Raw genomic sequence first — 27,711 nt, 5'->3', positions numbered from 1 at the left:
CCCTGACTTTCTCCCCACCTCTGAATCCCCTATCCCCATTTTCAAGAGAGGGGGCTAGCCATCATTCCTTTTTGTCACATTCCAGGTAAACTCGTATCAAGAGTTTGTTCCTGACTTTAGGAGGGTTGCTAAGGCTGGTTCTAGGTAAATTGCTGGCTTCTTGTAGTTCTCACCCCTTCCTGAGCTCTTCCTCTTTGCCCATGTCCCAAAAACCCTGGGTTCATTTCTTTCTCACACTTAGGCTGTGTTCTTTTTTTTCTTCCCTGTAAGGCCTAGCAGAGTGGGAAACACTGGACTTTTTTTTTGGACCTGAAATAGCTAACACTGATTTAGCACCTGCTATGTGGCAAACACTGTTCTAGGTACTTTATGTGAGCATTTTTTTTTACTTCCAGTTTTATTGAGACATAATTAACATACCACACTGGATAAGTTTAAGGTGTACAGCATCATGATTTGACTTACATACATCATGAAATGATGACCACAGTAAGTTAGTGATTATTTATCTCTCATATAAATACAAAATTAAAGAAATAAAAAAAAATTTTCCCTTTCTTAGGATTTACCCTGTTAACAACTTTCATATGTAACATACAGCACTGCTCATTATGTTTATCATGTTGTACGTTACATCCCTGGTACTTATTTACCTTATAACTGAAAGCTTGTACATTTTGACTGCCTTCATCCAATTCCCCCTCCACCCACCCCTAACTCTGGTAACCATAAAGCTGATCTTTTTTTTCTATGAGTTTGTTTGCTTTTGAAGGTTAATTGATCTACAACACTATGTTAGTTCCTCGTATACAACATAGTAACTCCATTTTTTTTAACATTTTATTTCATCTGAATTTCATATGGTGCAAAAGTATTATATGCTTGAACCTGTCACTCAAATAGGAGGTTCTTTCAGTTCTCCAGGCCAACCTTCCTTCAGATGCCAATAAATTTTTTTTTTTTTTTTTTTTTTTGCGGTACACGGGCCTCTCACTGTTGTGGCCTCTCCCTTTGCGGAGCACAGGCTCCGGACACGCAGGCTCAGTGGCCATGGCTCAGGGGCCAGCTGCTCCGCGGCATGTGGGATCTTCCCAGACCGGGGCACGAACCCATGTCCCCTGCATCGGCAGGCGGACTCTCAACCACTGCGCCACCAGGGAAGCCCCGCAAATAAATTTTTAAAACAAGAATATTATGTAGAACATACATAGAAAATTTTATCTTACAAAAACAAAAATATTTGGACATTTTAAATTTAGTATAGCTTAGCAGCCCAGTTTCTGCCAATAAATTTAGTTAATTGTTAGGAGGTTTAGTACGTATACGGAGAACTCAGTAAACAGCAGATATTTTAACCCTTGATTAAGGATAACATGTCTGACTTAATTTTGTTCTTGTATTTTTTTTAAGAAGCTACTCCATTTGTAAATTCAAGTTTGGTTGGCCTTTTATAGTCTTTTTGCTCAATATTTTGAACACTTTTTCTTCTTATTGTAGAGACTTAGAGCTTCTTCTCTCTCTTGTTTTCTACTCTCAAATTCTTGCTTCTTAGCAACACACTTAGCTTGTACCTGTTCATATTCTTCCTGTGCTTTTTTAAAAATATTTTTAAAATAAATTTATTTATTTTATTTATTTATTTTTGGCTGCATTGGGTCTTCATTGCAGCATGCGGGCTTTCCCCAGTTGCGGCAAGCGAGGGCCACTCTTCGTTGTGGTGTGCGGGCTTCTCATTGCAGTGGCCCCTCTCGTTGTGGAGCACGGGCTCTAGGCATGCAGGCTTCAGTAGTTGTGACATGCGGGCTCAGCATCTGTGGCTCACGGGCTCCAGAGTGCAGGCTCGGTAGTTGTGGTGCATGGGCTTAGCCACTCTGCAGCATGTGGGATCTTAGTTCCCTGACCAGGGATCAAACCCGTGTCCCCTGCATTGGCAGGCAGTTTCCTAACCACCGTGCCACCAGGGAAGTCCCCTTCCTGTGCTTTTTGATTTGATGTTTTCTTTTATTTTTCTTTGGCATAGTAATGAAGTTTACTCTTATGCTACATTATTTCTGTCTGAGGTTGTTCATTGCTACAGTGTTCTTCAGACAATGCCTGGTCAATGTTACATTGCTCTTCTGACAAAGGCTGATTAACTTGTTCTTCTGACAAAGGCCAGTCAACTTGTTCTAACAAAGACTGGTCAACTTTTCTAAGTTGATTCTTGAGTCTTTCCTCTTCATCTAAATAGAGATGTTTCAGATGATCAGGGTACCAATCTGTGAATTGGGACTCCTGTGTGGTTTGAGCCTTTTTTACCCTCCATAGTAATTTCTTGTAATTTTGCTGAATCTTTCATTTCAAAATGCAGACTCGTCCCTCAAGAACACTCCCCATGAAGGCTTGCAGATGGTTAGATTGCAATATCATCTGTTTCACATTCTTATTCTTGAATCCTACCTGTGAAGCTCCTTCACCACGTGTCCCAAAATTCCCTGTCTGCCACCTTGCTGCCAGCCTCACCAGTGCCATGGCACACCAACCATGTCACCAGAAAACCACGAAGGACCCACTCAATAGTTCTATACATTTCAAAATAATCACCATGATAAGGTCTAGTTACTATCTGTCGCTGCACAAAGATATTTCATAATTATTGACTATATTCCCCATACTGTACATTTTATGTCTGGGACTCATTTATTTTGCAACTGGAAGTTTGTACCTCTTAATCTCCCTCACATATTTATAATGCATCGCATCATATCACATTGCATTGTATCGCATTACTTTTGGAGGAAAATATTTGGGAGGAAAAACCAGAAATGAACCCTGCCCTGCACTCACAAGGTGATCAGTCCTTGGTTAAGCCACGTAATCTCTCTTCACCTCAACCTTCCCTTCTAGAAAATGAAAAGAGCTTTGTAGACTCATTGTGCACACTAGTGAGATCATTATTATGCAATATTTATGACCTAAATTCCAATTTCCCATTACTAAGTATCAGTGCAACTATGCCAAGTTCTAAAAATGTTTTCTTGTTGCTGTTGTTTAGCAATTTAACTATACTCTCCATTACTGATTTTTAAAAAATTATTTCTGTTTAAAAAGCAATGTGTGTCCATGGCAAGTTATTTAGAAAATAAAATAGAAGGGGAAAAGGAGAAATTAAAAAAGCCTGTGCAAGTCCTCCACCCAGAAACGCCCCTGTTAACACCTTGGTATCTACTGCTCCAGTATTTTTTTGAGGCATATAGATTTATGAGGCAGGAAAATGTACTGAGATATTAGTTTGAGTTTTATTTGGGCCCTGTTGTGAAAACCCCAGGGCTTTCCTTTGTGCTGAGATGAGTCTGTTTTCCCAAGCCTAGGTGTGGAGGAAAAACTGAGCTGCCCAGAGGGAAGGGTGGAGAGACGTAGACTGAGACAGGAGGAAGCCCAGATGAGGTGGAGGAAGGGAAACAATGGGGGAGTGTATCTCCCTTCTAAAGAGGAGCAGGAGCTCTGGTCGGTGGTGTATGGACCCTGTAGACACTAAGCTCTTAGAGTCTTGCAGAGGACATATGCCCATTCCTCAGCCAATCACGGTAGCTGAGGAAGGGAGGTCAAGTAAGAGCAGGCAACGCTTATTGAAACCACATGCCTGAAGTTATGGGTGGAGAAGCAGTTCCCCACACAGCCCCATTCTTGGGGCCTAGGCAGCCACTCCCATTTGTAGCTACTACAAATTTCATCCCTTCTTCTTTAAGGTATAAAGTAAAAAGAATGAGAAGGAGGAAACGAGAATGCTGCTTTTTCAGAATAAAAACAATTAGGTTGGGGGAGGACTTAGAGGCAAGGCATGTTAAGAGGACTAGAACACATTAGAGAAATATGGCTTAGAAAACCTACCCTGTCTCTTCTGACCCCACTCTTATGAGCCCAAGAGAAACGAGGAGGTTGGAATTGGATTGATAATCAGGACTGCATGCAAGTTGGCCTTTTCTTGCCATCAGGTTTGAGTCTCACTATTGAAAATATTGAAAAGCCTCATGGTGTAATGGGGCTGCAGAGGGCTTAGTTCAAGTACAACCATGCAAATGAAGAAAGGCTTCTCGATGTCAACTGTTTCCTCGTATGTAAAATGGGTCTAACAGTATCTAGACCACAAGTTGCTCCAAGAATGAAATGAAGTACTGTAGCAGCTTGCATAATGTTTCCTCCAAATTCCATGTCCACCTGGAGCCTCCAAATGTGACCTTATTAGGAAGTATTGTGTTTGCAGATGTAATTAGTTAAGATGAGGTCATACTGGAATAGGGTGGGCACTAACCCAATGGCTGGTGTCCTAATAAGAAGAGGAAAGACATGCAATGATATGCACAACGAATAAGATCATGAAAAGATGAAGGCAGAGATTGGAATGACCTGCTGCAGCCAAGATATGCCAAGGATTGACAGGAGCCCCCGGAAGCTAGGAATAGACAAGGAAGCATTCTTTCCTGGAGCCTTCAGCAGGAGTATGGCCATGTGACACCTTGATCTCAGACTTCTCGTCTCCAGAATTGGGAGAGAACTATAAGTACAGTGTCTACTGTTTTAAGCCACCCAGTTTGTGCTGAATTGTTATGGCAGCCCCACAAAACAAATAATGATACCTGTGTAAAGTTCTTGGTACGTAGCTAGAACATGCTGGTATTCTTCTTTCCCTTCCGTTCTCCTACTCCTAAATGTGCACATGTGTGCTCACTTTGGCAGCACGTATACTAAAATTGGAACGATACAGAGAAGATCAGCCTGGCCCCTGCACAAGGATGACATGCAAATTTGTGAAGCGTTCCATATTTTTTCAATCAAGTCCAGGAAATGCAGAGTCCCATACAGGATAAATATAAGGAGAAACATGCCAAAACACGTATAAATCAAGCTATCAAAAATTAAATACAAAGAAAAAGAGAAGGAAAAGACGTACAATTACAAACCCAAAACAATTAAGAAAATGGTGATAGGAACATACATATTGATAACTACCTTAAATGTAAATGGATTAAATGCTTCCACCAAAAGACATAGACTGCCTGAATGGATACAAAAACAAGACCCATATATATGCTGTCTACAAGAGACCCACTTCAGACCTAGGTACACATGCAGCCTGAAAGTGAGGGGATGGAAAAAGATATTCCATACAAATGGAAATCAAAAGAAAGATGGAGTAGCAATTCTCATATCAGACAAAATAGACTTTAAAATAAAGACTATTACAAGAGACAAAGAAGAACACTACACAATGATCAAGGGATCAGTCCAAGAAGAAGATATAACAATTGGAAATATTTATGGACCCAACATAGGAGCACCTCAATATATAAGGCAAATGCTAACAGCCATAAAAAGGGAAATTGACAGTACCACAATCATAGTAAGGGACTTTAACACCCCACTTTCGCCAACAGACAGATCAACCAAAATGAAAATAAATAATGAAACATAAGCTTTACATGATACAATAAACAACATGGACTTAAGATACTTATAGGACATTCCATCCAAAAACAACAGAGTACACTTTCTTCTCAAGTGCTCTCCAGGATAGATCATATCTTGAGTCACAAATCAAGCCTTGGTAAATTTAAGAAAATTGAAATCATATCAAGTATCTTTTCTGACCACAACGGTATGAGACTAGATATCAATTACAGGAAAAAATCTGTAAAAACTACAACCACATGGAGGCTAAACAATACACTACTAAATAACCAAGAGATCACTGAAGAAATCAAAGAGGAAATCAAAAAATACCTAGAAACAAATGACAATGAAAACACGATGACCCAAAACCTATGGGATGCAGCAAAAGCAGTTCTAAGAGGGAAGTTTAGAGCAATACAATCCTACCTCAAGAAACAAGAAACATCTCAAATAAACAACCTAACCTTATACCTAAAGCAATTAGAGAAAGAAGAACAAGAAAACCCTGAAGTTGGCAGAAGGAAAGAAATCATAAATTTCAGATCAGAAATAAATGAAAAAGCAATGAAGGAAACAATAGCAAAGATCAATAAAACTAAAAGCTGGTTCTTTGAGAAGATAAACAAAATTGATAAACCATTAGCCAGACTCATCAAGAAAAAAAGGGAGAAGACTCAAATCAAAAGAATTAGAAATGAAAAAGGAGAAGTAACAACTGACACTGCAGAAATACAAAGGATCATGAGAGATTACTACAAGCAACTCTATGCCAATAAAATGGACAACATGGAAGAAATGAACAAATTCTTAGAAATGCACAACCTTCTGAGACTGAATCAGGAAGAAATAGAAAATATAAACAGACCAATCAAAGCATTGAAATTGAGACTGTGATTAAAAATCTTCCAACAAACAAAAGCCCAGGACCAGATGGCTTCACAGGTGAATTCTATCAAACATTTAGAGACGAACTAACACCTATCCTTCTCAAACTCTTCCAAAATATAGCAGAGAGAGGAACACTCCCAAATTCATTCTACAAGGCCACCATCACCTTGATACCAAAACCAGACAAGGATGTCACAAAGAAAGAAAACTACAGGCCAATATCACTGATGAACATAGATGCAAAAATTCTCAACAAAATACTAGCAAGCAGAATCCAACAGCACATTAAAAGGATCATACACCATGATCAAGTGGGGTTTATTCCAAGAATGCAAGGATTCTTCAATATACGCAAATCAATCAATGTGATAAACCATATAACAAATTGAAGGAGAAAAACCATATGATCATCTCAATAGATGCAGAGAAAGCTTTTGACAAAATTCAACACCCTTTTATGATAAAAACCCTGCAGAAAGTAGGCATAGAGGGAACTTTCCTCAACATAATAAAGGCCATATATGACATACCCACAGCCAACATCCTTCTCAATGGTGAAAAACTGAAACCATTTCTTCTGAGATCAGGAACAAGACAAGGTTCTCCACTCTCACCACTATTATTCAACATAGTTGTGGAAGTTTTAGCCACATCAATCAGAGAAGAAAAAAAATAAATGGAATCCAAATCGGTAAAGAAGAAGTAAAGCTTTCACTCTTTGCAGATGACATGATACTATACAAAGAGAATCCCAAGAATGTTGCCAGAAAACTACTAGAACTAATCAATGAATTTGGTAAAGTAGCAGGATACAGAATTAATGCACAGAAATCTCTTGCATTCCTATACACTAATGATGAAAAATCTGAAAGAGAAATTAAGGAAACACTCCCATTTACCATTGCCACATAAAGAATAAAATACCTAGGAATAAACTTACCCAAGGAGATAAAAGACCTGTATGCAGAAACCTATAAGACACTGATGAAAGAAATTAAAGGTGATACAAACAGATGGAAAGATATACCATGTTCTTGGATTGGAAGAATCAACATTGTGAAAATGACTATACTACCCAAAGCAATCTACAGATTCAGTGCAATCCCTATCAGACTACCAATGGCATTTTTCACAGAACTAGAACAAAAAATTTCACAATTTGTATGGAAACACAAAAGACCCCGAATAGCCAAAGCAATCTTGAGAAAGAGAAATGGAGCTGGAGGAATCATGCTCCCTGACTTCAGACTATACTACAAAGAAGGTACAGTAATCAAGACAGTATGGTACTGGCACAAAAACATAAATATAGATCAGTGGAACAGGATAGAAGCCCAGAGATAAATCCACTCACATATGGTCACCTTATTTTTGATAAAGGAGGCAAGAATATACAATGGAGAAAAGACAGACTCTTTAATAAGTGGTTCTGGGAACACTGGACAGCTACATGTAAACTAATGAAATTAGAACACTCCCTAACACCATACACAAAGATAAACTCAAAATGGATTGAAGACCCACATGTAAGGCCAGAAACTATCAAACTCTTAGTGGAGAACATAGGCAGAACACTCTGTGACATAAATCACAGCAAAATCCTTTTTGACCCACCTCCTAGAGGAATAGAAATAAAAATAAAAATAAACAAATGGGACCTAATGAAACTTAAAAGCTTTTGCACGGCAAAGGAAACCATAAACAAAACAAATTGGAGAAAATATTTGCCAATGAAGCAACTGAAAAAGATTGATCTCCAAAATTTACAAGCAGCTCATGCAGCTCAATCTCAAAAAACAAACAACCCAATCCAAAAATGGGCAGAAGACCTAAATAGACATTTCTCCAAAGAAGATATACAGATTGCCAACAAACACATGAAAGGATGCTCAACATCACTAATCATTAGAGAAATGCAAATCAAAATTACAATGAGGTATCACCTCACGTTAGTCAGAATGGCCATCATCAAAAAATCTACAAACAATAAATGCTGGAGAGGGTGTGGAGAAAAGGGAACCGTCTTGCACTGTTGGTGGGAATGTAAATTGATATAGCCACTATGGAGAACAGTATGGAGGTTCCCTAAAAAACTAAAAATAGAACTACCATATGACCCGGCAACCCCACTGCTGGGTATACACCCTGAGAAAACCATAATTCAATGAGAGTCATGTACTACAATGTTCACTGCAGCTCTATTTACAATAGCCAGGATATGGAAGCAACCTAAGTGTCCATCGACTGATGAATGGATAAAGAAGACGTGGCACATATATACAATGGAATATTACTCAGCCATAAAAAGAAATGAAATTGAGTTATTTGTAGTGAGGTGGATGGACCTAGAGTCTGTCATACAGAGTGAAGTAAGTCACAAAGAGAAAAACAAATACCGTATGCTAACATGTATATATGGAATCTAAGAAAAAAAAAAAGTCATGAAGAACCTAAGGGTAAGACAGGAATAAAGACACAGACCTACTAGAGAATGGACTTGAGGATATGGGGAGGGGGAAGGGTAAGCTGTGACAAAGCTAGAGAGAGACAGGGACATATATACACTACCAAATGTAAAATAGATAGCTAGTGGGAAGCAGCCACATAGCACAGGGAGATCAGCTCAGTGCTTTGTGACCACCTAGAGGGGTGGGATAGGGAGGGTGGGAGGGAGCCGCAAGAGGGAGGGGATATGAGGCTATATGTATATGTACAGCTGATTCAGTTTGTTATAAAGCAAAAACTAACACACCTTTGTGAAGCAATTATACTCCAACAAAGATGTTAAAAAAATTTTTTTTAACCAATAATAAAAGAAAAAAAAAGACACATTCACCCCAGTGTTCATTGCAGCACTATTTACTATAGCCAGACATGGAAACAACCTAAAACAAGTAAATACATAAATAAATACATAAATAAATAAATATGCACACACAGGTCAATGGGTACTTGCATGCAGAGACGTGCCACTGAAAGTAAAACCAAAACTTGCCAGTAGGTTGGGCTTCAGTCAGTTCCTTAGCATCAGTTTTGGTTTGAATTGTACTCATATTAAGAGAAAGCCTGAGTTGGATGGGGATGATATCTTTTCTTGTCTTGCTCAGTGTACCTTATCCCCACAGTTTTCTGTTATCCATCCTCGTGCGTCCCTCTGCCAGCTAAAAAGAACCCTGGGTTGGAGCTACTACTTGTTGCATTGGTCTCAGCAGCAACCTAGGTTTTGTTTTTGTTTTGGCTGTTTGTTTTGTTGGCTTCTATGAGGGAATCTGACAAAGAGCAACTGTTTGTTGTTTTATTTTCTTTTGCGTCTTTGCCTGAGGAGCCGTGCCAAGGCCTGATGTGAGTATCGAGTGGGTTGAGATTTTCTCATACTTTGAGTTGGTGTTGTAGACCATGATGAGCGTGCCATAGTTGGGTAAGCATGGGCACATTTTCTCTCCACACCATTGGAGGCAGGGGAAACTGCCTCAGAAATTGTGCTCAGGTACACAAACAAGCTAATTTCCTCCTGTCCTCAAAATAGTAGGATTTCTCTTGCTGGTCCTATGCTTATTATTCTTCTTGAGCAGTTTTATGAGGTGGGTTATTTTTTTTTCTGCACAAAATAAATCTGCACCAAAAAAAACTTACTCCTAAAATTGTCTCTCTGCTTAGAATTTTGAAGGGTTAATGGAACTTAAAAATTTGGATTTTTACATCTAACACCTGTTTGTGATTATCCCTTTGGCAGGCAGTCAACATTCCAGTCTAGCCTGTGTTTACAAGCTATATTCAAGTGTAAGCTGTTAAAAAAAAAAAAAAACTATAATTACATTAACTTATAATATAGGCAACCATTATTTAACAAAAGCGTGATTTGGGCCTACTAAAATGCTTAATATTCTACATAAAATGATGAAAGAGTGTTTAGCAAAATGAAGGAAAACTGCAACTATTGCTATTTATTGGTCACTATCCAGGTGCACATAGTAGAAAAGTGATGACGATGGATTTATGTGAGAAAGGGTTGAAGTGAGGAGGTGAAACTTGAATGAAATTACCTACAAATAAGGTCTTGTGACCCTGAAATTCTGTGGTTCTGTGGAAGGGAGTGATTAACATACATTGACAAAAATGTACAGTAAGAATATTCAGTGTGAGCAGTAATCAGACAGTTGTAGCAGGAGTCAAATGCCAATTGATCTGGATGTTTTTTAAGCTCCCTTTGAAGCCTAAGATTCTATGAATAGATGAAATCTTATCTCTTGCCACTTGGAACTGGTCTATTTGCCTTTATTACCTGAACTCTCACCATCAGCAGGATGTTCCTTTCCCACTCTTCAACGTGTCTTCTCAGATTTCTTCTGTGAGCCTTTCCATTAAACTGTAGCTCCTCATAGGCAAAGACCACACCTTTTAGGTTCTCTGAATCCCAAGTACCCCTCACAGTGCCTCACAATATGCATGGGTGCTCATTGGGTGCTTGTTGAGTTGTTGAATTAATTGATTTGATGAAGTGGCTGGTGAATCACCAGATGTGGGATATTTGCATAATATACAGCGGACATTGGGGCTGATGGAGGTGATGCAGATTTCTCAGGGACAGTATTAGGGATCATGCTTCAGAGCTGACTTTCTTTAAGATGCATCGGACAGTGATCCATAGGTTGTCGTGTGTAATTTTTATTCCACATGGCAACGTTCAAATATACCACATGACTTAACTGTAGCATACTTGGGTTACCCTGTAATGAGGCAACTGCAGCCTGACCTCCTCATGTCCCACACTGCTCTACTGCTGTGGGGCTCTCTCATGTTGTGTTCCCCTAATCTTCAAATCGACTAACAGAATTCCAGGATAGATAAAGGAATCTGAAAGGTTATCCAGCCCCAATCACCTCAATACCCTCCAGCCCTCTCTAATAACCCTGGGGCTGATTCCCAGTTCTTAGTCTCCCGACCTCTCTATTGTCAACCACTTTTGCTTCTTGGGATTTCCTCCCTCGGCTCTGAGATATTGTGATGGGGAAGCTTTTCACGCTTAGGATCATTTCTTCTCTGCTTTTGTCTCTGGTCTCTTACTCCCGCTCTCCAAATTTTGGGGCATTCCTCAGAGTTCAGATCTTTTCTTTCTAACCTCTCTTTTTATACTCTCCCCCTCAGAGAGTTAATTCATTCCCCAAAGTCAACTAACATTTTATTACAAATAACTTCTTTATCTTTATCTCTAGTCCCAAATTGTGTTCCATATTCCAGACCTACATTTTTCTTGACTGCCTTGCATTACTTCATGACTCAAACCTAGCTCATCATCTTCTCTTTAAAAATCAGCTCTTGGGCTTCCCTGGTGGCGCAGTGATTGAGAGTCCGCCTGCCGATGCAGGGGACACGGGTTCGTGCCCCGGTCCGGGAATATCCCACATGCCGTGGAGCAGCTGGCCCATGAGCCATGGCTGCTGAGCCTGCGCGCCTGGAGCCTGCGTGCCTGGAGCCTGTGCTCCGCAACAGGAGAGGCCACAACAGTGAGAGGCCCGCGTACCGCAAAAAAAAAAAAGTCAGCTCTTGATCTTATATTTCCTCCCCCCCACCCCCACCCAATGACATCAATATTGTTTTGATAGTCTGACCTCAAAACCACCGTCAACTTGTTGCTTCTGTTTCTTTCCCATGTGACTAATCACTTGTCAATTGTTTTGTCAGTTGTCCTGTCAATTATCTTATTGACAGGAAGTTTCTCCTTCCTCTCCCTTTCTTCCCTCTTCTGATCCTAAATCAGATGCTTTACCAAACATCTGGATGAACACTGTGACCCCCTAATCAAGTAGCTGGCCTCCAATTCCACTCTCCCTCTATTACATACTGAAAAAAACAAACTCAGATTTAATCTTTTCAAACTTCTTTGTTATTGTCACTCAGTTTTTGAGTGACTGTCACTGTTTTTTATTGGCAGCTCTACCTGGCACTAAGCTCTCAATATTCTTGTCCCAAACTTATTTCCAGCCAGGTTATGCTGTTCATTGTCTTCCTTAACATGCCCTGTGTGTTTGCACCTCTAAAACTTTGCTCCTGACTCATCTGCAGTGCCTCAAGAGTTGTTCCAACTCTCCAATTTCTACCAGTGCTTCAAAGACTCATTTCAAATCCCATCCGAGAAGTCTCCCTTCTTCCAGTCAGCTTCCAGAGTTTTTGCATCGTCATGCAAAATATTTTACACCACTTCTTAGTATTTTTCGTGTGTATGAGTTTTAAACTTCTGACTATGTTATAATGTCTTTAAGGGCAGGAATCCTTTCTTAGATGAATCCTTCTATTGATTCTCCACAGTCTAATGCAAAGACTTGCAAAAAATGACAGCTCAGTGTTTATTGACTAAAAAGTTGAGATTCAATTTGAATTTAAGTTAAATTGAAGGCTACAGATTGTCTACCTATGTCTAGATGGTTTAGATATTGAATACTGAAAGATTTCTGATCCACCTCTAAAAACAGAGCCACTGTTGTTAAGATTCCCTAAAATCTCAAATGCCTGTAGGAACTGGTAGACAGTAAAATGTGTGATCATACAATAGGGAGTAGCAGGGCCTGGGGCAAACTCTGCATTACTTGCCAAAGGCACTCAGATCCAAATTATTTTAAAACATTGCTACTTACAATTCTTGCTTTAGACACTTGGCTTCAAAAACAGTGATTAAGTCAGGTATTTCAGTTCAGTTTGTTGTGTGTTTATCTAGGTCTTCACAGATATCCAGGGCTGTGCTAGACACTTGGGAAGAGGGAGAAGCAAAATGAGTTGAGACTGGCAATGTTCAGCAGAGAATAAAGTGTTATACAAGCATGATCCTTTATGCTGGTTATTATTACACAAAGAAATTATTTGCTAGGATTCTTGAGATATTTCCATAAAGTGCCTGTGCCTTGGTTGTTCTAGAGACCAGAGAATTCTGAAAGCTTTGTTTCTGTCTTATTTACCTCTGCATACCAGAGCTTGCCACACAGAAAATATAGAGTAAATGTCTTGAATAAAAGAAAGAAAGAATTAAAACCTCTGTACATAATTTCAGCACCATAAATTTCATTTCATCTATAAATTCACAAATAGCTTTCAGTAGATAGGTGAAATGGCAAGAAACTGGGCCTGAAGCAACCAGAAAGTGAACCTTCTAGCACCTATAGTAATTTTTGGTTCTCTTGCAAATTTTGCTTGGAAAAGTTTTCCTGCTTACATTTTCTGCTTACAACCTTCTCCTCAGAATTTACAGAAATTTTCTTGATTTTTCTGGAAAGATACGACTTCTTAATACAATTGAATAAATTGCTGTTAGTATCTTTTATGGAGAAATAAGCAGAATAAGATCTAAACATCTACTAAGCAGAAAGTTAGACGTAACCTATTAAATACAAGATAGACAAGAAGTACTCTGAAAGGTACAACAGTTCTGTGAACATTTACTTAGGAGGCACAGGGGAGTAGTCGTGAAAGAGGTGGTGCTGAGTGAGTCTTAAAGACTAGGTAGATTTTACCAGGCGAAACCTTCGTGGGTTAGTGAAAGGAGTGGCCATATTAGGAATTCATGGGAATTTTAGACCAAAGATCATCAGTCACCATCCTAAGTAATAATGACAATGAATGTAAAGAACGCTTTGCCATTTGCCAAGTATTTTTCACATACCTTGTCCACAGTCATTTCTGTTTATTGACTGTGGTGTGGTCAAGAGCTTCAGATATTAGAGAACTCGATGATTTCCTATTTCCACCCCTCGCAATCTCACCATGTTAGAAGGACCATTTATGGCTCTTGGACCACAGGAGCATGATCTAATCATTCAGTGAATATTAATGAGGACCCACCATGTATTAGGAGCTGTTTGGGGTGCCAGAGATATAGTAAGGAACAAAAACAGACAGAAATTTCTGCCCTTGGGGAGCTTAATCTTCTTGAGCAGGATAGAGAAACAGAGGAAAAAGAGAAGCAGCAGCAGCAGAAGCAAAAGGAGAAGCAGAAGAAGCAGAAGGAGCAGAAGGAGGAAGAAGAAGAGGAGGGGGAGGGAGGAGAATGTCCACTGAAGCAGGAACCTTCCACTTGACGGTATCCATAAACTCTTGAAGATTTCTCCAGGTCCACGTCTCCCTAGATGAGGACATAGCTGACCAACCAAACTTCGCATTACTGGTCACTAGCTCTGCCACAACCTAGGCAACAAAGGTTATGCAACTCCCCACATTACTTTATGTTCCTAATAACAAAGTGCCTAAATTATCAAAAGTTTAACTTTATGTCTATGTACACATTCATATATATACACATTTATAAGTTGAAGTTTTTTACTTATCTCCATGATATCATTTTAACTCACTTTCTTAAATGCCTTTTAGAGGGGAGGAGTAAAAGACTTCAGCTGGAATAAGGCCATTCTTACATATCTTAACTTTATCTTAAACACTAGTGATCAACTGTTACTGATAGGCCAATAATACTTGTGGTAGTTAGAAATGAAATCACACTTTAATATCAAAAATATTAAAATGTTCACGGTTCATCAAAAATCTTGATATGTTACACACTTGAGTATTACCTAACATGGCGAAACAAAATGGTAGAGATTGGTTGTTAGTTGCATAGATGGTACATGGAAGGGACCTTGGAAGTCACCTAGTTCACCCCTTCTTTTGTAGAGAGTGGAGAGTGAGTTCCTAAGGCAGCAGGGATAGAGCAAAGACTGGAACTCCTGTCTCCTGATGCCTAGCTCAGAACTGCTGCTTCCACCACACCACCAAGAGAAGCAGCTTTTCTAGTGGCCTGGGTGAGAGCCAAGGGGGCAGCAATTTGAGCAGGACTTTGCACAAATCTAAAAAGAGTAGCTTTTGCTTCTTCTCACTCTCAAGCTTGATTATCTCCTTACTGAGGGGTCCCTTCTTGACTCCTGGAGCCACCAGAAAAAGTTCTTGAAGCTTATCCTATGCCATTCTGTTCCATTTTAGATAATGACTTGCCCTCAACTGCAATACTACGACATGTTCATAGGCAGAATTATCAAGAATTACCCATAACTTCATTAAGAATTATCCAGAAATTAAGAAATTCAGCTAAACTGATCATTTGATTAAAAACTACTTTTTTCCATTCACATGCCAAAGTATTCATTAGAGCCCAGCCTGACTGATATAAAGATAGCTACAATGAGCACCCTCTGCTTGATGGAAAAGCTAGCAAAACCAAACATGTACGTAAGGAATATACAATTAAGATGAAAATGAACAGCTGACTAGGCATAGACAATAAGATATTTATATCCAAAACAAAGGTGAATTATAAAAGGGGAGGCTAGAGAGAGATGTGGTTGTTTGAACATGTTCATTGTATCGTGGAGAAGAGTCATCACAATGCTCATTTGGCCAAAGGAGTGCCTTACACATGGATACTCTTTAAATGATGCATTGAGTTAATTAGTTTTGGCAATGCACTCCGTAAGTTCTCTAAGTAAATTCTTTCAGGCCTTGCCTGTCTGAGTATGAAAGAGTTCATACTTCCCCAACATTAACGCCTTCAAGAACCTGCTCTTTCAGAAAACGTAGTTCTCCTAAAGAACCCAGAGGGTAGAGGTCTTATCCAGATAGCCTAGTCTTTTGAGAGAGGTTGGTGAGGGGCTTGAGATACCTGTGGAAACATTCTTCTGGGAGATAATCTTGTAAATAATCTTGCTGTTAAAAAGGGATCACCTTCCACCTCTTGTGGAAACTCTTGCTTCAACATGCACCTTTTGCTTAAACAATACCAGGGATGATGCCTCCCCACCCCATTAGTGGCCCATTGTGTTGTGAGTGGCTCCATTCGATGGAAAGTTCTTATTTGCGGCAAAAATAAACAACCAAATTAAGGTTTCTGTTTCTCCGATAGAGTGGAGTCAAGTGGGAGCCAGTGATCTCAGATTCCTGAGTATGATGCTAAATTGTCATGCAGGCAAGCACTCATTCACTTGTCCATTCAGCACACAGTTATAAGGACCTAATCAAGTGCAGTCTGCTCTCCGTATCTAAAGGGTTCTGCAGCCCTACATATACGGCCAACTATATTATGCCATTTTACATGAGGGACTTGAGCATCTGTGGATTTTGGTATCCACAGAGGATCCTGGAACCAATATCCTGCAGATACCAAGGGATGACTGTACAAAGAGCTCCTATTCTAGCCTAGAAAACAGAAGTGTAATAAATCAGCATACCAGTAATGAGTTAAGTACTTACACTAGAGGTGAGTAGCAGATACAATTGAGGCAGAAGAAATAGACTAAGACAGTTAGGAAAGACTTATCCACTTCTGTTGAATGCATGAAATGTAAGGCCACTTAAGGAGTTATTTATGATGCAATACAATTTTTTAAGCTCATGAAGAAATTGAGATAGAAGAAAAATAAGATTAGAAAAAATAAGATGAGATTAGATGTGAGATTAGCCTTCTCAAAGCACCTGTGAGGTCCTAGTCATGGAAAGCACATGTGTTTCTCTGTGGCCAAGGCAGGAGGTGCCAGATCAGGGAAGGTTTTGTAGGCCACACTAAAGGAGAACTTCACCTTGTAAATAGTGGGAGTTGTTGAAGTCTTTTAAGCAGGAGTGACATGGTCAGATTTGATTATTCAGTATTCAAGAGATTGTTCTGCCTGCTAGGTAAAGAGATAGTTCATCCAACAAGTATTAACCAAGTACCTACTTATTGCCAGACTCTGTTCTGGGGCTGAAGGCATAGTAGTAAATAAACAGACAACGATCCCTGTCCTTTGAGTGATTATATTCTAATGGAAGATGACAGGTAATAATATAATAAGCAAGTACACTATATGGTAAGTTAGATGGTAATGAAAGTTGTGGAAAAGAAAGACGACAAGGAGAATTGGGAATGCTGGAGGAGTGGTGCTGTTGCAGTTTTTTGCATAAGGCAGACTCACCAGAAAGAGCTAAAAAAGCATCCAGGTGTAGGGACAGGCACACTGGCAGCAGAATCCACACTTGAAGGGATGGATTTGGTGAAGACACTACACAGGCCTGGAAGTGGGCTTAGGGCCATTTGGGCAGTGAATTCCAGCATCCCAAGGACCTAGATTATAATGGGTAGTGGGGGGAGGTCCAGAGGTCCAGATGACACCTCTCAACCCAGCAAATACCCACACTGCAGGGAGGGGCATGGCTACAGTGCACTCATCTAAAGCATGGCAGGGTGACTCAAGACAGAGGCCCCTATTACCTGGTTATTGGAGAGACTTAGGAGTTTATTCTCAGTGAAATACTGAGCCATCAAAAGGTTTTGAGCAGACCTGCTTTGACTTACATTTTTAAAGAATCACTCTGGCTCCTGTGTTGAGAATCAACTGTAGGAAGGCAAGGTTAGAATAGCCACAAGACACGATAATGGCTTAGGTTGATATGGAAGCAGTGAGACATGGTCAGATTCTAGATATATTTGAAAGAAGGGCCTATAGGATGTGTTAATGAATCAGATGCTGGTGATAGAAGACAGGAGCCAAGGATGACGTCAAGGTTTGTGGCGACAAGAGAAGGATGGAGCAGAAGGAAACAAGACTAGGAGGTAAAAATGGCAGAGAGGAGGCTCTGCTATGGTGTATCCAGGAAGTAGAATTAATAGGACTGGGGGCTGGACTGAATGTGCAAGATAAGCGATGTGTAGATTTAAGATGACGCCCCCAGGATTCCGGCTTGAAGTAGGAGTTATTATTATTGGCACTTTAGGGAAATGGGACACAAAACGTTTTCATAAACTGTCTAAGTTCTTAGAGGCTAATACTTTGTAGACTCAGAATCTGAACTCAGATGTGTCTGACGTTAGAACCTGAGCTCTTAACCATTCCATGGGGCACTTTATCCCTAGGAGAAAGAAGGCTGCTAGTTGGAAAGTACCTTTACAACAGTGTCTGTCTCTCAGTTGACTCAAGGAGACAGTGTGCAAGGAAAGTCCCCTTCGATGGGCAGGGAAGAAGGGGAAGTTAAAACGAGTGATGGGTGAACCAGGAGTCCTTTCTGTTGCCAGAACTGCATGTTACATGCTATCCTTTTGTACTCTAGGAAAAAAAAAATGCTAGGCAAGTGCTAGACTGCAGGTGCAGCTTAAAATGGTATCTTTTCTGGATATATTTGTAGTTTCAGTAAGGAAGAGGATTTTCAAGTCTAGCTAAGGTATGTCTTGAGCATTTCCTGGTAGAAAGCACTAGATTCTGTTCCTAGTTGTTATCTGCTGTAATATTTCCCTCCCTAAACTAAAAACAAGAATACAGCCCACTGTGGACCTTGCATTCGCTTGTAGCTACTGCCTCATATCTCTGCGCCCTTTTATAGCACTGTTCTCTAACAAGTTGCCTATATTCTGTTGTCTCCACTTCCTTATTTCCTATTTTTATCTGTACCAGATCTACTGATACTGTGTTTATCAGGGTCATCCATGACCTTCATACTCTGCTAAATCCTGTTCTCAGAAACATTTAGCTCAACTGATCACTCCCTCCTTCCAGCACTATGTTTTAAACTCTAGGTTTTATTATTATTTATTACTATTATTTTATTTATTATTATATCTATTATTTAGGAATGGTGAGGCCAACAGATCAGGAGATGACTGCCTTTGAAAAAATAGTTTGTTATACTCACAGATCCCAAGAGAAAGGGGCATGCCACACCATAGTGGTCCATACAGGCAAATACCAGGGTCACACAGGAGGCAGAGGGTGAGGGGGAAAAGTAGGCAGGAGCCTCTACTGTAGGTTCCACAGGAAGGAATGGGGCTAGTTTGTATAATTTCAGCAGACTTTGGGGGCATAGGAGTATCTGGTAACTGACCCTAGGGTGATTAGGGCAGATAGATAGTGACCCAGAGAGTGAGAGCCCAATAAAAAGGTGATTGGAGGTAGGGCTCTGGACTGGTTGGTTTGCATATGAAAGGCACATTCAGGGGACAGTTGTTTACTGTCTCTAGGAATTGGCTAATCCTGAGGGGGCAGTCCCTCTAAAGTCAGCAAGATTCCAGATGTCAAAGCATCAGAATACAGAAAATAAAAGAGATGGTTAATTTACCTTTATATCCCTTCTCTCAATCTTCTTTGCTAGTACCTTCCCTCTCAAAGACCCCTAAGTGTTGGAATGCCCCATATCTCAGTCCTTTGACACCTTCTCTTCTCTATCTCTCTTTAGGTGGTACTATGCAGCACCATGGCTTTAAGTAACACTTATGCATTGATGACTCCCAAATTTATATCTCTGCCCCAAACTTTGGATCACCAGTTGTCCAACCACCTACTAAACATCTTTACTTGAGTGTCTAATAGACATCTCAAACCAAACATATTCCAAATACAATTTTTGATTTCTGCTCCCTAATCTGCTTCATTCTTAGTCTTCTCCTTTTTAATAAATAGTATCTCCATTGCCCTAGTGACTCAAGCTCCGAACCTAGAAATTTTCCTGGATTTCTTTACTTTTGTCAAACTACATTTCCATCCTGTCAGCAATTCCCATCAAATCTTCTTGAGAATATAGAAGACTTAAATAAATGGAAAGACATGCCCCATTCATGGATTAAAAGACTTAAAATTATAAAGATGGCTATATTCCCCAATGGATCTACAGATTCAGTACAATCCCTTTCAAAATTCCAGCTGCTTCTTTTGTGTGGAAATAGGCAAGCTGATCCTAAAATTCACATGGAAATGCAAGGGAGCAAGAATAGCCACACACACACACACACACACACACACACACACACACACACACACACAGTCTTAAAAAAAAAGAAAAACAAGTTAGAAGATTCACATTTCCTGATTTCAAAACTTACCACAAAGCTTCCGTGTAATCAACAGTCTGTGATACTGACATAGGATAGACATATAGTTCAATGGAATAGAATTGAGATTCCAGAACTAAGCCCATACATTTAATGTCAATTGATTTTTGGTGAGGGTGCTATGACAATTCAATGGGGAAAGAATACTCCTTTAAACAAACTATGCAGAGTCAACTGGATGTCCATGTGCAAATCAATGAATCTGGAGCCTTACCTCACACCATACACAAAAATTAACTCAAACTGGATCAAAGACCTAAATATAAGAACTAAAGCTATAAAATTCTCAAAAGAAAACATAGACGTAAATCTTTGTGACCTTGGATTAAGCAATATTTTCTTAGAGATGACACCTAAAGCACAAGCAATTAGAAGAGAAAACAGATAAACTGGCCTTCATCAAAATTAAATTAATTTGTACTTTACAATTAAAACATTTGTGCTTCAAAGAACACTACCAAGAAACTGAAAAGACAATCACAGAATAGGAGAAATTAATTACAAATCATATATTTGATAAACAGTTTGGCAGTTTATCAAAAAGTTAAATATAGAGTTACCATTTAACTGATCAATTCCACTCCTACATATATAATCAAGTGATTTGGAAACATGTCTACACAGAAACTTGTACATGAATGTCATAATAGCATTACTCATAATAGCCAACAAGTGGAAACAAATGTCCATCAACTGATGAATGGATAAGAAAGATGTGATGTGTTAATACAATGGAATATTATTCAGTCATAGAAAGGAACGAAGTATTGGTAATGTGTTACAGTACAGATGAGTCTTGAAAATAATATGCTCAGTGAAAGAAGCTATACACAAAAGACCACATATTGTATGATTCCATTTATATAAAATATCCAGAATAAGCAAATTGATAGAAACAGAACGGAGATGAGTGAATGCCAGGGACTGGTGGGAGAGGGAAGAAGAATTGGGGGGGTTCTGCTAATGGGTATTGGGTTCCTTTTTGCAGTGATGAAAATGATCCAAAATTAGACAGTGGTATGGGTTGCACAGTTCTGTAGAATATACTAAAAACCACTGAATCATACCACTAAATCATCTGTGTCTTAAATATATATGTATACACACACACACATAATCCTCTATTGTATGTCAATTATACTCCAATAAAGATATTAAAAGTTTTAATAAATTTAAGGAACCAATTTTAAAATTTTAATACATTTTTAAAATGTATAAATATAAAAATCATTCAACAGACCCCTTCTCACCTCCACTAGCCCCACCACTCTGGTCCAAACTATTATCATCTCTGTGAAAACATTTCTTACTGATCTTTCTGCCTCCAATCTTGCCCATCCCACTCTCCTTCACAACAATAGTCTATTGTCTACACCAAAACTGAATCCTCTTTTAAAAATGTAAATGAGATCGTGTCATTCTCCTGATCCAAATCCTCCACTGGCTTTCCATTGTACTCAGAGCAGCTCTGCTTTTACCTGATTTAGATGTATGGCTTCCCTGGTGGCGCATGGCTAATAAAATTTTGAAAGCCGCTTTGAGGACAAAAAAAGCTGACAGTGGTATACCCTGTCCCTTTTGCCTTCAACCGTGAGAAGTCCTTGGGTGGGAAAGTTTGTGAGCAAAAGTGGAAGCACGAAAGGTGAAGCAGGACTAAGGTTTGGCACCCACTCAACTGGGTTTGCAGTTCTCTGCAATCCCTGTCTGCACCTCTTAGTAACAGGTAGTTCAAGTGATGGGCACACTGGATCACAGCACTCTAAAGAGCTTGACAACTTTACCTGCTCAGTCAACTAGCAAGTATTTATTGAGAATCCAGCTCTGTTCTATTGAGCACTGAGTGTCCAACTCACAGAGTTCCAGTCCAGCTGGAAAAAATGATGTACATTATTCATCTGATGAACAAGACTGGTTTTCAAGGGCCTACACTGAAACTATGGAAGAAACAGAAAGGTACAGATAACCAGCTGTGTGGGTAACTCATGAGCACTGGTTCATATGAGCTTCTAACTTGGATCGATAAAGGGTGCCTCGCTTCTTCTTACCCCGTCTCTCCTCTCCTTTAGGCAATCACCCTTTAACTTCTTTTCCCAGCTCTACTCCACCATGGTCCACTGCCTCCCCAAAAGATTTGTTTACCAGTCATTTCCCTGTTCTGTTTTCAGAAGTGAGCAAATGACCAAATCATGAGACCCAGAAAAACTGCAGAAGGCCCTGAGACTTTCAATTGTCTGTTTCAGATCTGGTACAGAAAATGTTCCTTCTCCTGCTAATTATGAGCCTGGGAATGCCGCTTCATCAGACAGCAGGTAAGAAAGGTCCAAGGGAGGAGCCTGAGAAAGAGGAACAGGTGATGACCCCTAGCTGAAGCCAAGGATGAGAATGTAGTCCTTGAGCTGAAGGCTTTCTTTGAGAGGAAGTGTGATTACCAGCTATTATAAGCACAGCCAAAAGAATGGTGCCCAGGGTGGCATGTGCATACCCATGTCCCTGTCTTACAGAAACAGGGACTAAGAATCCTATCTATCCCCACTTTCCAATAAAGGTAGTAACAAGAAGACAGGACCATTCAGGCCATGCACCTCTGAACTGACACAAGAGGGCATGGGTTGAGTGTCCTGAAAGGTGAGCTGCCAAGAAGCTGTCCTTTTTTCTTCTGTCAGGGACAGTGAGGAGACAAAGGTCAGGGGGACACCTCCTCTTTTAAAAACCAACAGTAGGGCTTCCCTGGTGGCTCAGTGGTTGGGAGTCCGCCTGCCGATGCAGGGGACACGGGTTCGTGCCCCGGTTCGGGAGGATCCCACGTGCCGCGGAGCGGCTGGGCCCGTGAGCCATGGGCGCTGAGCCTGCGCGTCGTCCGGAGCCTGTGCTCCGCAGCGGGAGGGGCCGCGACGGTGGGAGGCCCGCGTACTGGGAAAAAAAAAAAAAAAAAAAGCAACAGTAGCAGCCATGGGTCATTCACACATTAATGTGGATTACTTGAATTGGAAACTCAGAGTCTTCCTTGCACCTAAATGAATAATGAACCTTAAAGCTATGCCTTTGGATTTTGGAGAAAGATATTCTACTGGAGGGTGTGGGTAGCAAGGAGGAAAGCAGTTTCAGAGTTTTGCTTTCCTGGGGAAGGTAGTTTAGACTATTCACATATGCGGTCAGGACCATGAGTGCATTATAGTGGGTGAACACCATTAGGTAAGAGAGGAGGACAGAGGTGGACAAAGCGGGTTAGGTCCTCTATGATAACAGCCCCGATCCCATGGGAAGTCATCCAACATTCTGCCTTTCATTGAGAAAGAATGCCTTCTTTGGCACTGATAACTTTTTGAAGAGCTTTTCCCTCTCTTCCAGGTTATCCCAGTCAACGTTTCTCCCCCTCCCTTGGGCTGCTCAGCCTGGTCTGGCATTAGAGACACTGACTTGGGGCCATCCTTGGAGAACACCCCAATATTCTGCTTACTCCAGGCCTGCCCTTGCAGTGGCAGCTAAAGGAACACTTGATATTTCCTTTCTAAGAGACCCTGCCCTGCTGGGATTTTTAGAGACAGGCAAAATTAACTCTTTCCTTACTTGAGTGCTCTGTGGATGCTCTACCATTTTATCTATAAAATAATTTAAAGATTGAAGCGAAAAGCTATTGGAAAATATTTTCATTTCACTTTTTAAATATTTATTTTTAAATTGACATAAAGTAAAATTTTACTCTTTTTTATAAAAGCATCTATGAGTTTTGACAAACGCATAGTCATATAGCCACCACCACAATCAAGATCCCGAGCAGTTCTATCACCAAACAAAAACCCTCCTCCAACTTTTAAGCCCAGGTACTCACCGATCTATTCTCTATCCTGTCATTGTAACTTTTCCAGAATGTCATATAAATGGGATCACTTATTAGATATTCTTTTTGTCTGGCTTCTTTCGCTTAGCATAACGCATTTGAAATTTATCCATATTGTTATATGAATCAATAGTTCATTCCTTTTTGTTGTTGAGTAGTATTACTCTGTAGGTACACACCACATTTTGTTTATTCATTTCCCACTTGAGGGACTTTTGGGTTGTTTCCTATTTTTGGCAATTATAAATAAAGTTGCTATAAACATTTGTATATAGGTTTTCGTGGAAGCATAGGTTTTCATTTCACTTAGGTGAATACCTATGAGTGGGATTACTGAGTCATATGGTAAGTACATATTTAACTTTATAAGAAACCATCAAACCGTTCTTAGAATCTGTACTGTTTTTGCATTCCCTCCAGCAAAGTATGAGAGTTCCAATTGTTCCACATCCTTGACAGCCCTTGGTATTGACATTGTTATTTTTCTTTTTTAACTCATTCTAGTAGGTGTGTAGAAGTTTCTCACTGTGGTTTAATTTGTGTTTCCCCAGTACCTAGTGAGGATAAACATATTTTCATGTGCCTATTGCCCATTCATATATCTTCTTAGGTGAAGGGCATATCAAATCATTTGACTGTTTTTAATGGGGTTATTTTCTTATTGTTCAGTTTTGAGAGTTCTTTATATATTCTGGATACAAATTCTTTATCAGATATGTGATATACAAATATTTTCTCCCAGTCTGTAGCTCATCTTCTCATTCTCTTTTTTTTTTGGCTGTGTTGGGTCTTAGTTGTGGCAGCAGGATCTTTGTTGAGTCATGTGGGATCTTTTGTTGCGGGGAGTGAGCTTCTCTCTAGCTGTGGTATGTGGGCTCTAGGGCGCGTGGGCTCTGTAGTTGGCAGCATGCAGGCTCTTTCATTGAGGCACGCGAGCTCAGTAGTTGTGGTGCGCAGGCTTAGTTGCCCCGAGGCATGTGGGATCTTAGTTTCCCAACCAGGGATCGAACCCTCGTCCCCTGCATTGGAAGATGGGTTCTTTACCACTGGATCACCAGGGAAGTCCCTCTCATTCTCTTAACAGTGTCTTTTGTAGAGGAAAGATTTTAATTTTGGAGATACCTAATTTATCAAATTTTTTCTTTGATGGATTGTCATATCTAAGAACTCTTTGCCTAACCCAAGACCTGAAAGATTTTCTTCTATGTTTTCTTCTAAATACTTTATAGTTGTACATTTTACATTTAGGTTGACCATCCATCTTGAGTTGATTTTTGTATAGTGTGAAGTATAGGTTGAGGCTTTTTTTTTTTTTTTGCATGTGGACATCCGGTTGCTCCAGCCCCATTTGTTCATTTACTGAAAAGACTATCCTTTCTCCATTGATTGCCTTTGCACCTTTGTAAAAAATCAATTGTCCATATTTGTGTGGGTCTTTTTCTGGCCCTTCTGTTCTATTGATCTATGTATATATTCTTTCACTTATATCACTCACTCTTTTATTACTGTAGTGTTGTAGTTCAATTTTTTCCTTATATTTTCATTTCAAAACCTAAGGACATCTTGTTACCCAGACACATTTAAGGGGAAATATTTATTTTTGTACTTTGTCATGTCTTGAAGGAAAAAGTAACCCCAGTCTTATGTCTTTCATTGATGTCTCCTTCTTTCTTCATCCACCAGAGAAGAATAAAATCCAGGAAGCCCATGACCAGGGTGATGCTTGAGGTCACTCTAGGGCAGGGACCACACCCTGGGTCACTCCACTTAGCCTATAGCTGACCTCAAAAACTATATCTGCTGACCCCTGAGGTATAGAAAGTAGAAGAATCAGGTTGGGGAAGGGATTTCTAATAGACAAGATGTCTCATGCAGCATTCCTGCTAAGAGGAGTGCATGCGTCAAGTGATCAGAGCAGCATCTATTCTAAACCAGGAACTAGAGCTTTCTGAAGGCTGGCTGTGTAAAGCAGTCCCCCCTCCCCTCACTGCCTACACCCATCCTCACCTTTCAAAATACCTTAAGAAGTCTGTAAACACTTAAGCTTCTGTTGTTAATGGGGAAAAAAGGTATAAAATTAGCTTAAAGAGGAAGCTATCTTGGTAGGTAATGCAAATAAATTGTTTTGTGTTTCCTGGAGATGTGACAGGTCTGACTCCATTGGTGCCCTGACTGCAAATAAAAGGCGAACTTCCCCCAAGAACTTTCAGAAAGGCTCCAACATTACTCAAGCCAGCTATTTTAATCTGTCTAAAGAAAGTGCATTTATTAATTTTTCATGCTCTGGCCAAGTCCTTTGCCGTTTAATTTAGTCAAGATGACCAAATGAATGTTTTACTGGCTTAATTTTCAGTTGTGGAAACTTTCCAGTTTTCTCCTTTGTCTGATGACATCAGGAGTTCAATGCTAGGTTGGAGTTTAATTTAATAACCATGTGACATATGAAATAGAAAACAAATGTCTTTTCCTTATTATAAAGCTGGAAAGTATATCTATTTCATTCATGTATGTAGTATACACATGCCAGTAGATATATAGTCCTATCTGTTAGAAGTACAAGCTTTCAACACAGAGATATGAATTTGAATTCCAAATCCATGAGCTCCCACTTTTTTACTTTGGGCAGGTTGTATCATTTCTTTAAGCCTCAGTTTCCCCATCTGTAAAATGGGGGTAGTGACTCCTACCTTGCAGAGTTTTGGGAACATGAAATGGTGATGTACAGTTTAGCCCAGTGTCTGCTTCACTGAGTTTAATAAATGTTATCTTTCACTCTACTTCCCAGTCACAGTCCAAATGCAAACCAGTGTTATAACTCTGTTTCTCAGATGTCAATGTGCATGTGAATCACCCCAACCTTGTTAAAATGCAGATTCTGCTTCTCTAGGTCCAGGGCATGGGCTGAGATTCTGCATTCCTAACTAGCTCCCAGGGAAAACTGAGGACAACACTTTGGATGGCAGGATGGTAAAAAATGTTTGCAAGTGCAGGTGTTTTATTTGTCCAGCCAATGGTTTCTCAATGCTCCCTGCACCTTAGAAACTCCTAGGGAATTTTTTTTTTTAATTGATGCTGGCCTCACAAAATAATTAGAATTTAATTTTAGAGGATCCAAAGTGGGGTTTGAGCATTAGTGTGTTTTAAAAGCTTCCCAGGTGATTCTTATGATACAAGGTTGAGGCCCTCTCATTAGTGATTCTAATGTGCAGCCAAGCTTGAGAAAAACCTCTTCACAGAATTGCTTGCAAGAGTGTTTTGATTTCCTCTGTAGTTTACAATAAGTAAGAATATTTTAGTATTGCATTTCCTAAACTTGTCATTTTGTATCGAGTAATCAAGCTCAAAGCTTTGCATGTCTTAGAAGCTTTAGTTGGGGCAAAATAGACCAACTAACAATTAATCTTCTAGTTATTCTGAGCGACTCAGATATGTGACTCATCTTTGCCAATTGCTCTTTCCTCTTGTGAACATTAGATGGAAAATGTCACCTGCCTGAGAGGTAGCATACTTTATGCTTCCAACCTCTGTATATACACACACACGCTGCACAAGGCAGAGGGGAAAAGCAAGCAGAAAATGGATTTGTTTTTCAAAGGCCCAGACAGTGAAGAGGGAAGTTCTGCTGTATGCTATGGGGAGTTCCAGAGGAAGTTAGAGGCGTTCCTTCTCTCATGAGAAGAAAGTATAAGTGTGGTAAATAAATCTACTAAATAAATTCAATAGAGACTAC

At 39.8% G+C, this 27,711-nt stretch overlaps 1 protein-coding gene and 1 pseudogene across 2 annotated transcripts in view; one reads left to right on the top strand and one right to left on the bottom strand.

Annotated features, from left to right (window-relative positions):
• Window positions 1-1,382: 1,382 nt before the first annotated feature.
• LOC307188896 (thyroid transcription factor 1-associated protein 26-like) lies at window positions 1,383-2,511 on the bottom strand (annotated as a pseudogene). Its single transcript has 3 exons — window positions 2,440-2,511; window positions 1,975-2,331; window positions 1,383-1,586 (listed from the first exon to the last, which is right to left on the bottom strand). The product of its transcript is annotated as a thyroid transcription factor 1-associated protein 26-like (transcript).
• A 7,026-nt stretch (window positions 2,512-9,537) lies between these two features.
• The window catches only part of LOC307188629 (programmed cell death 1 ligand 2-like), a gene marked incomplete at its 3' end in the record, with an annotated part of 91,515 nt that continues 73,341 nt past the window's right edge, over window positions 9,538-27,711 (top strand). The window contains exons 1-2 of the mRNA XM_079926019.1: window positions 9,538-9,660; window positions 22,384-22,452. Coding sequence (XP_079782145.1) covers window positions 22,398-22,452 — 55 coding nt within the window. The 5' untranslated portion in view covers window positions 9,538-9,660; window positions 22,384-22,397. The remainder of the gene's footprint in view (window positions 9,661-22,383; window positions 22,453-27,711) is intronic.

This window comes from Stenella coeruleoalba, assembly GCF_951394435.1.
Source record: "Stenella coeruleoalba genome assembly, chromosome: 7".
Classification (NCBI taxonomy): domain Eukaryota; kingdom Metazoa; phylum Chordata; class Mammalia; order Artiodactyla; family Delphinidae; genus Stenella; species Stenella coeruleoalba.
Note: the sequence above shows the minus strand (reverse complement) of the source record. Positions and strands in the feature narration are given on the sequence as shown.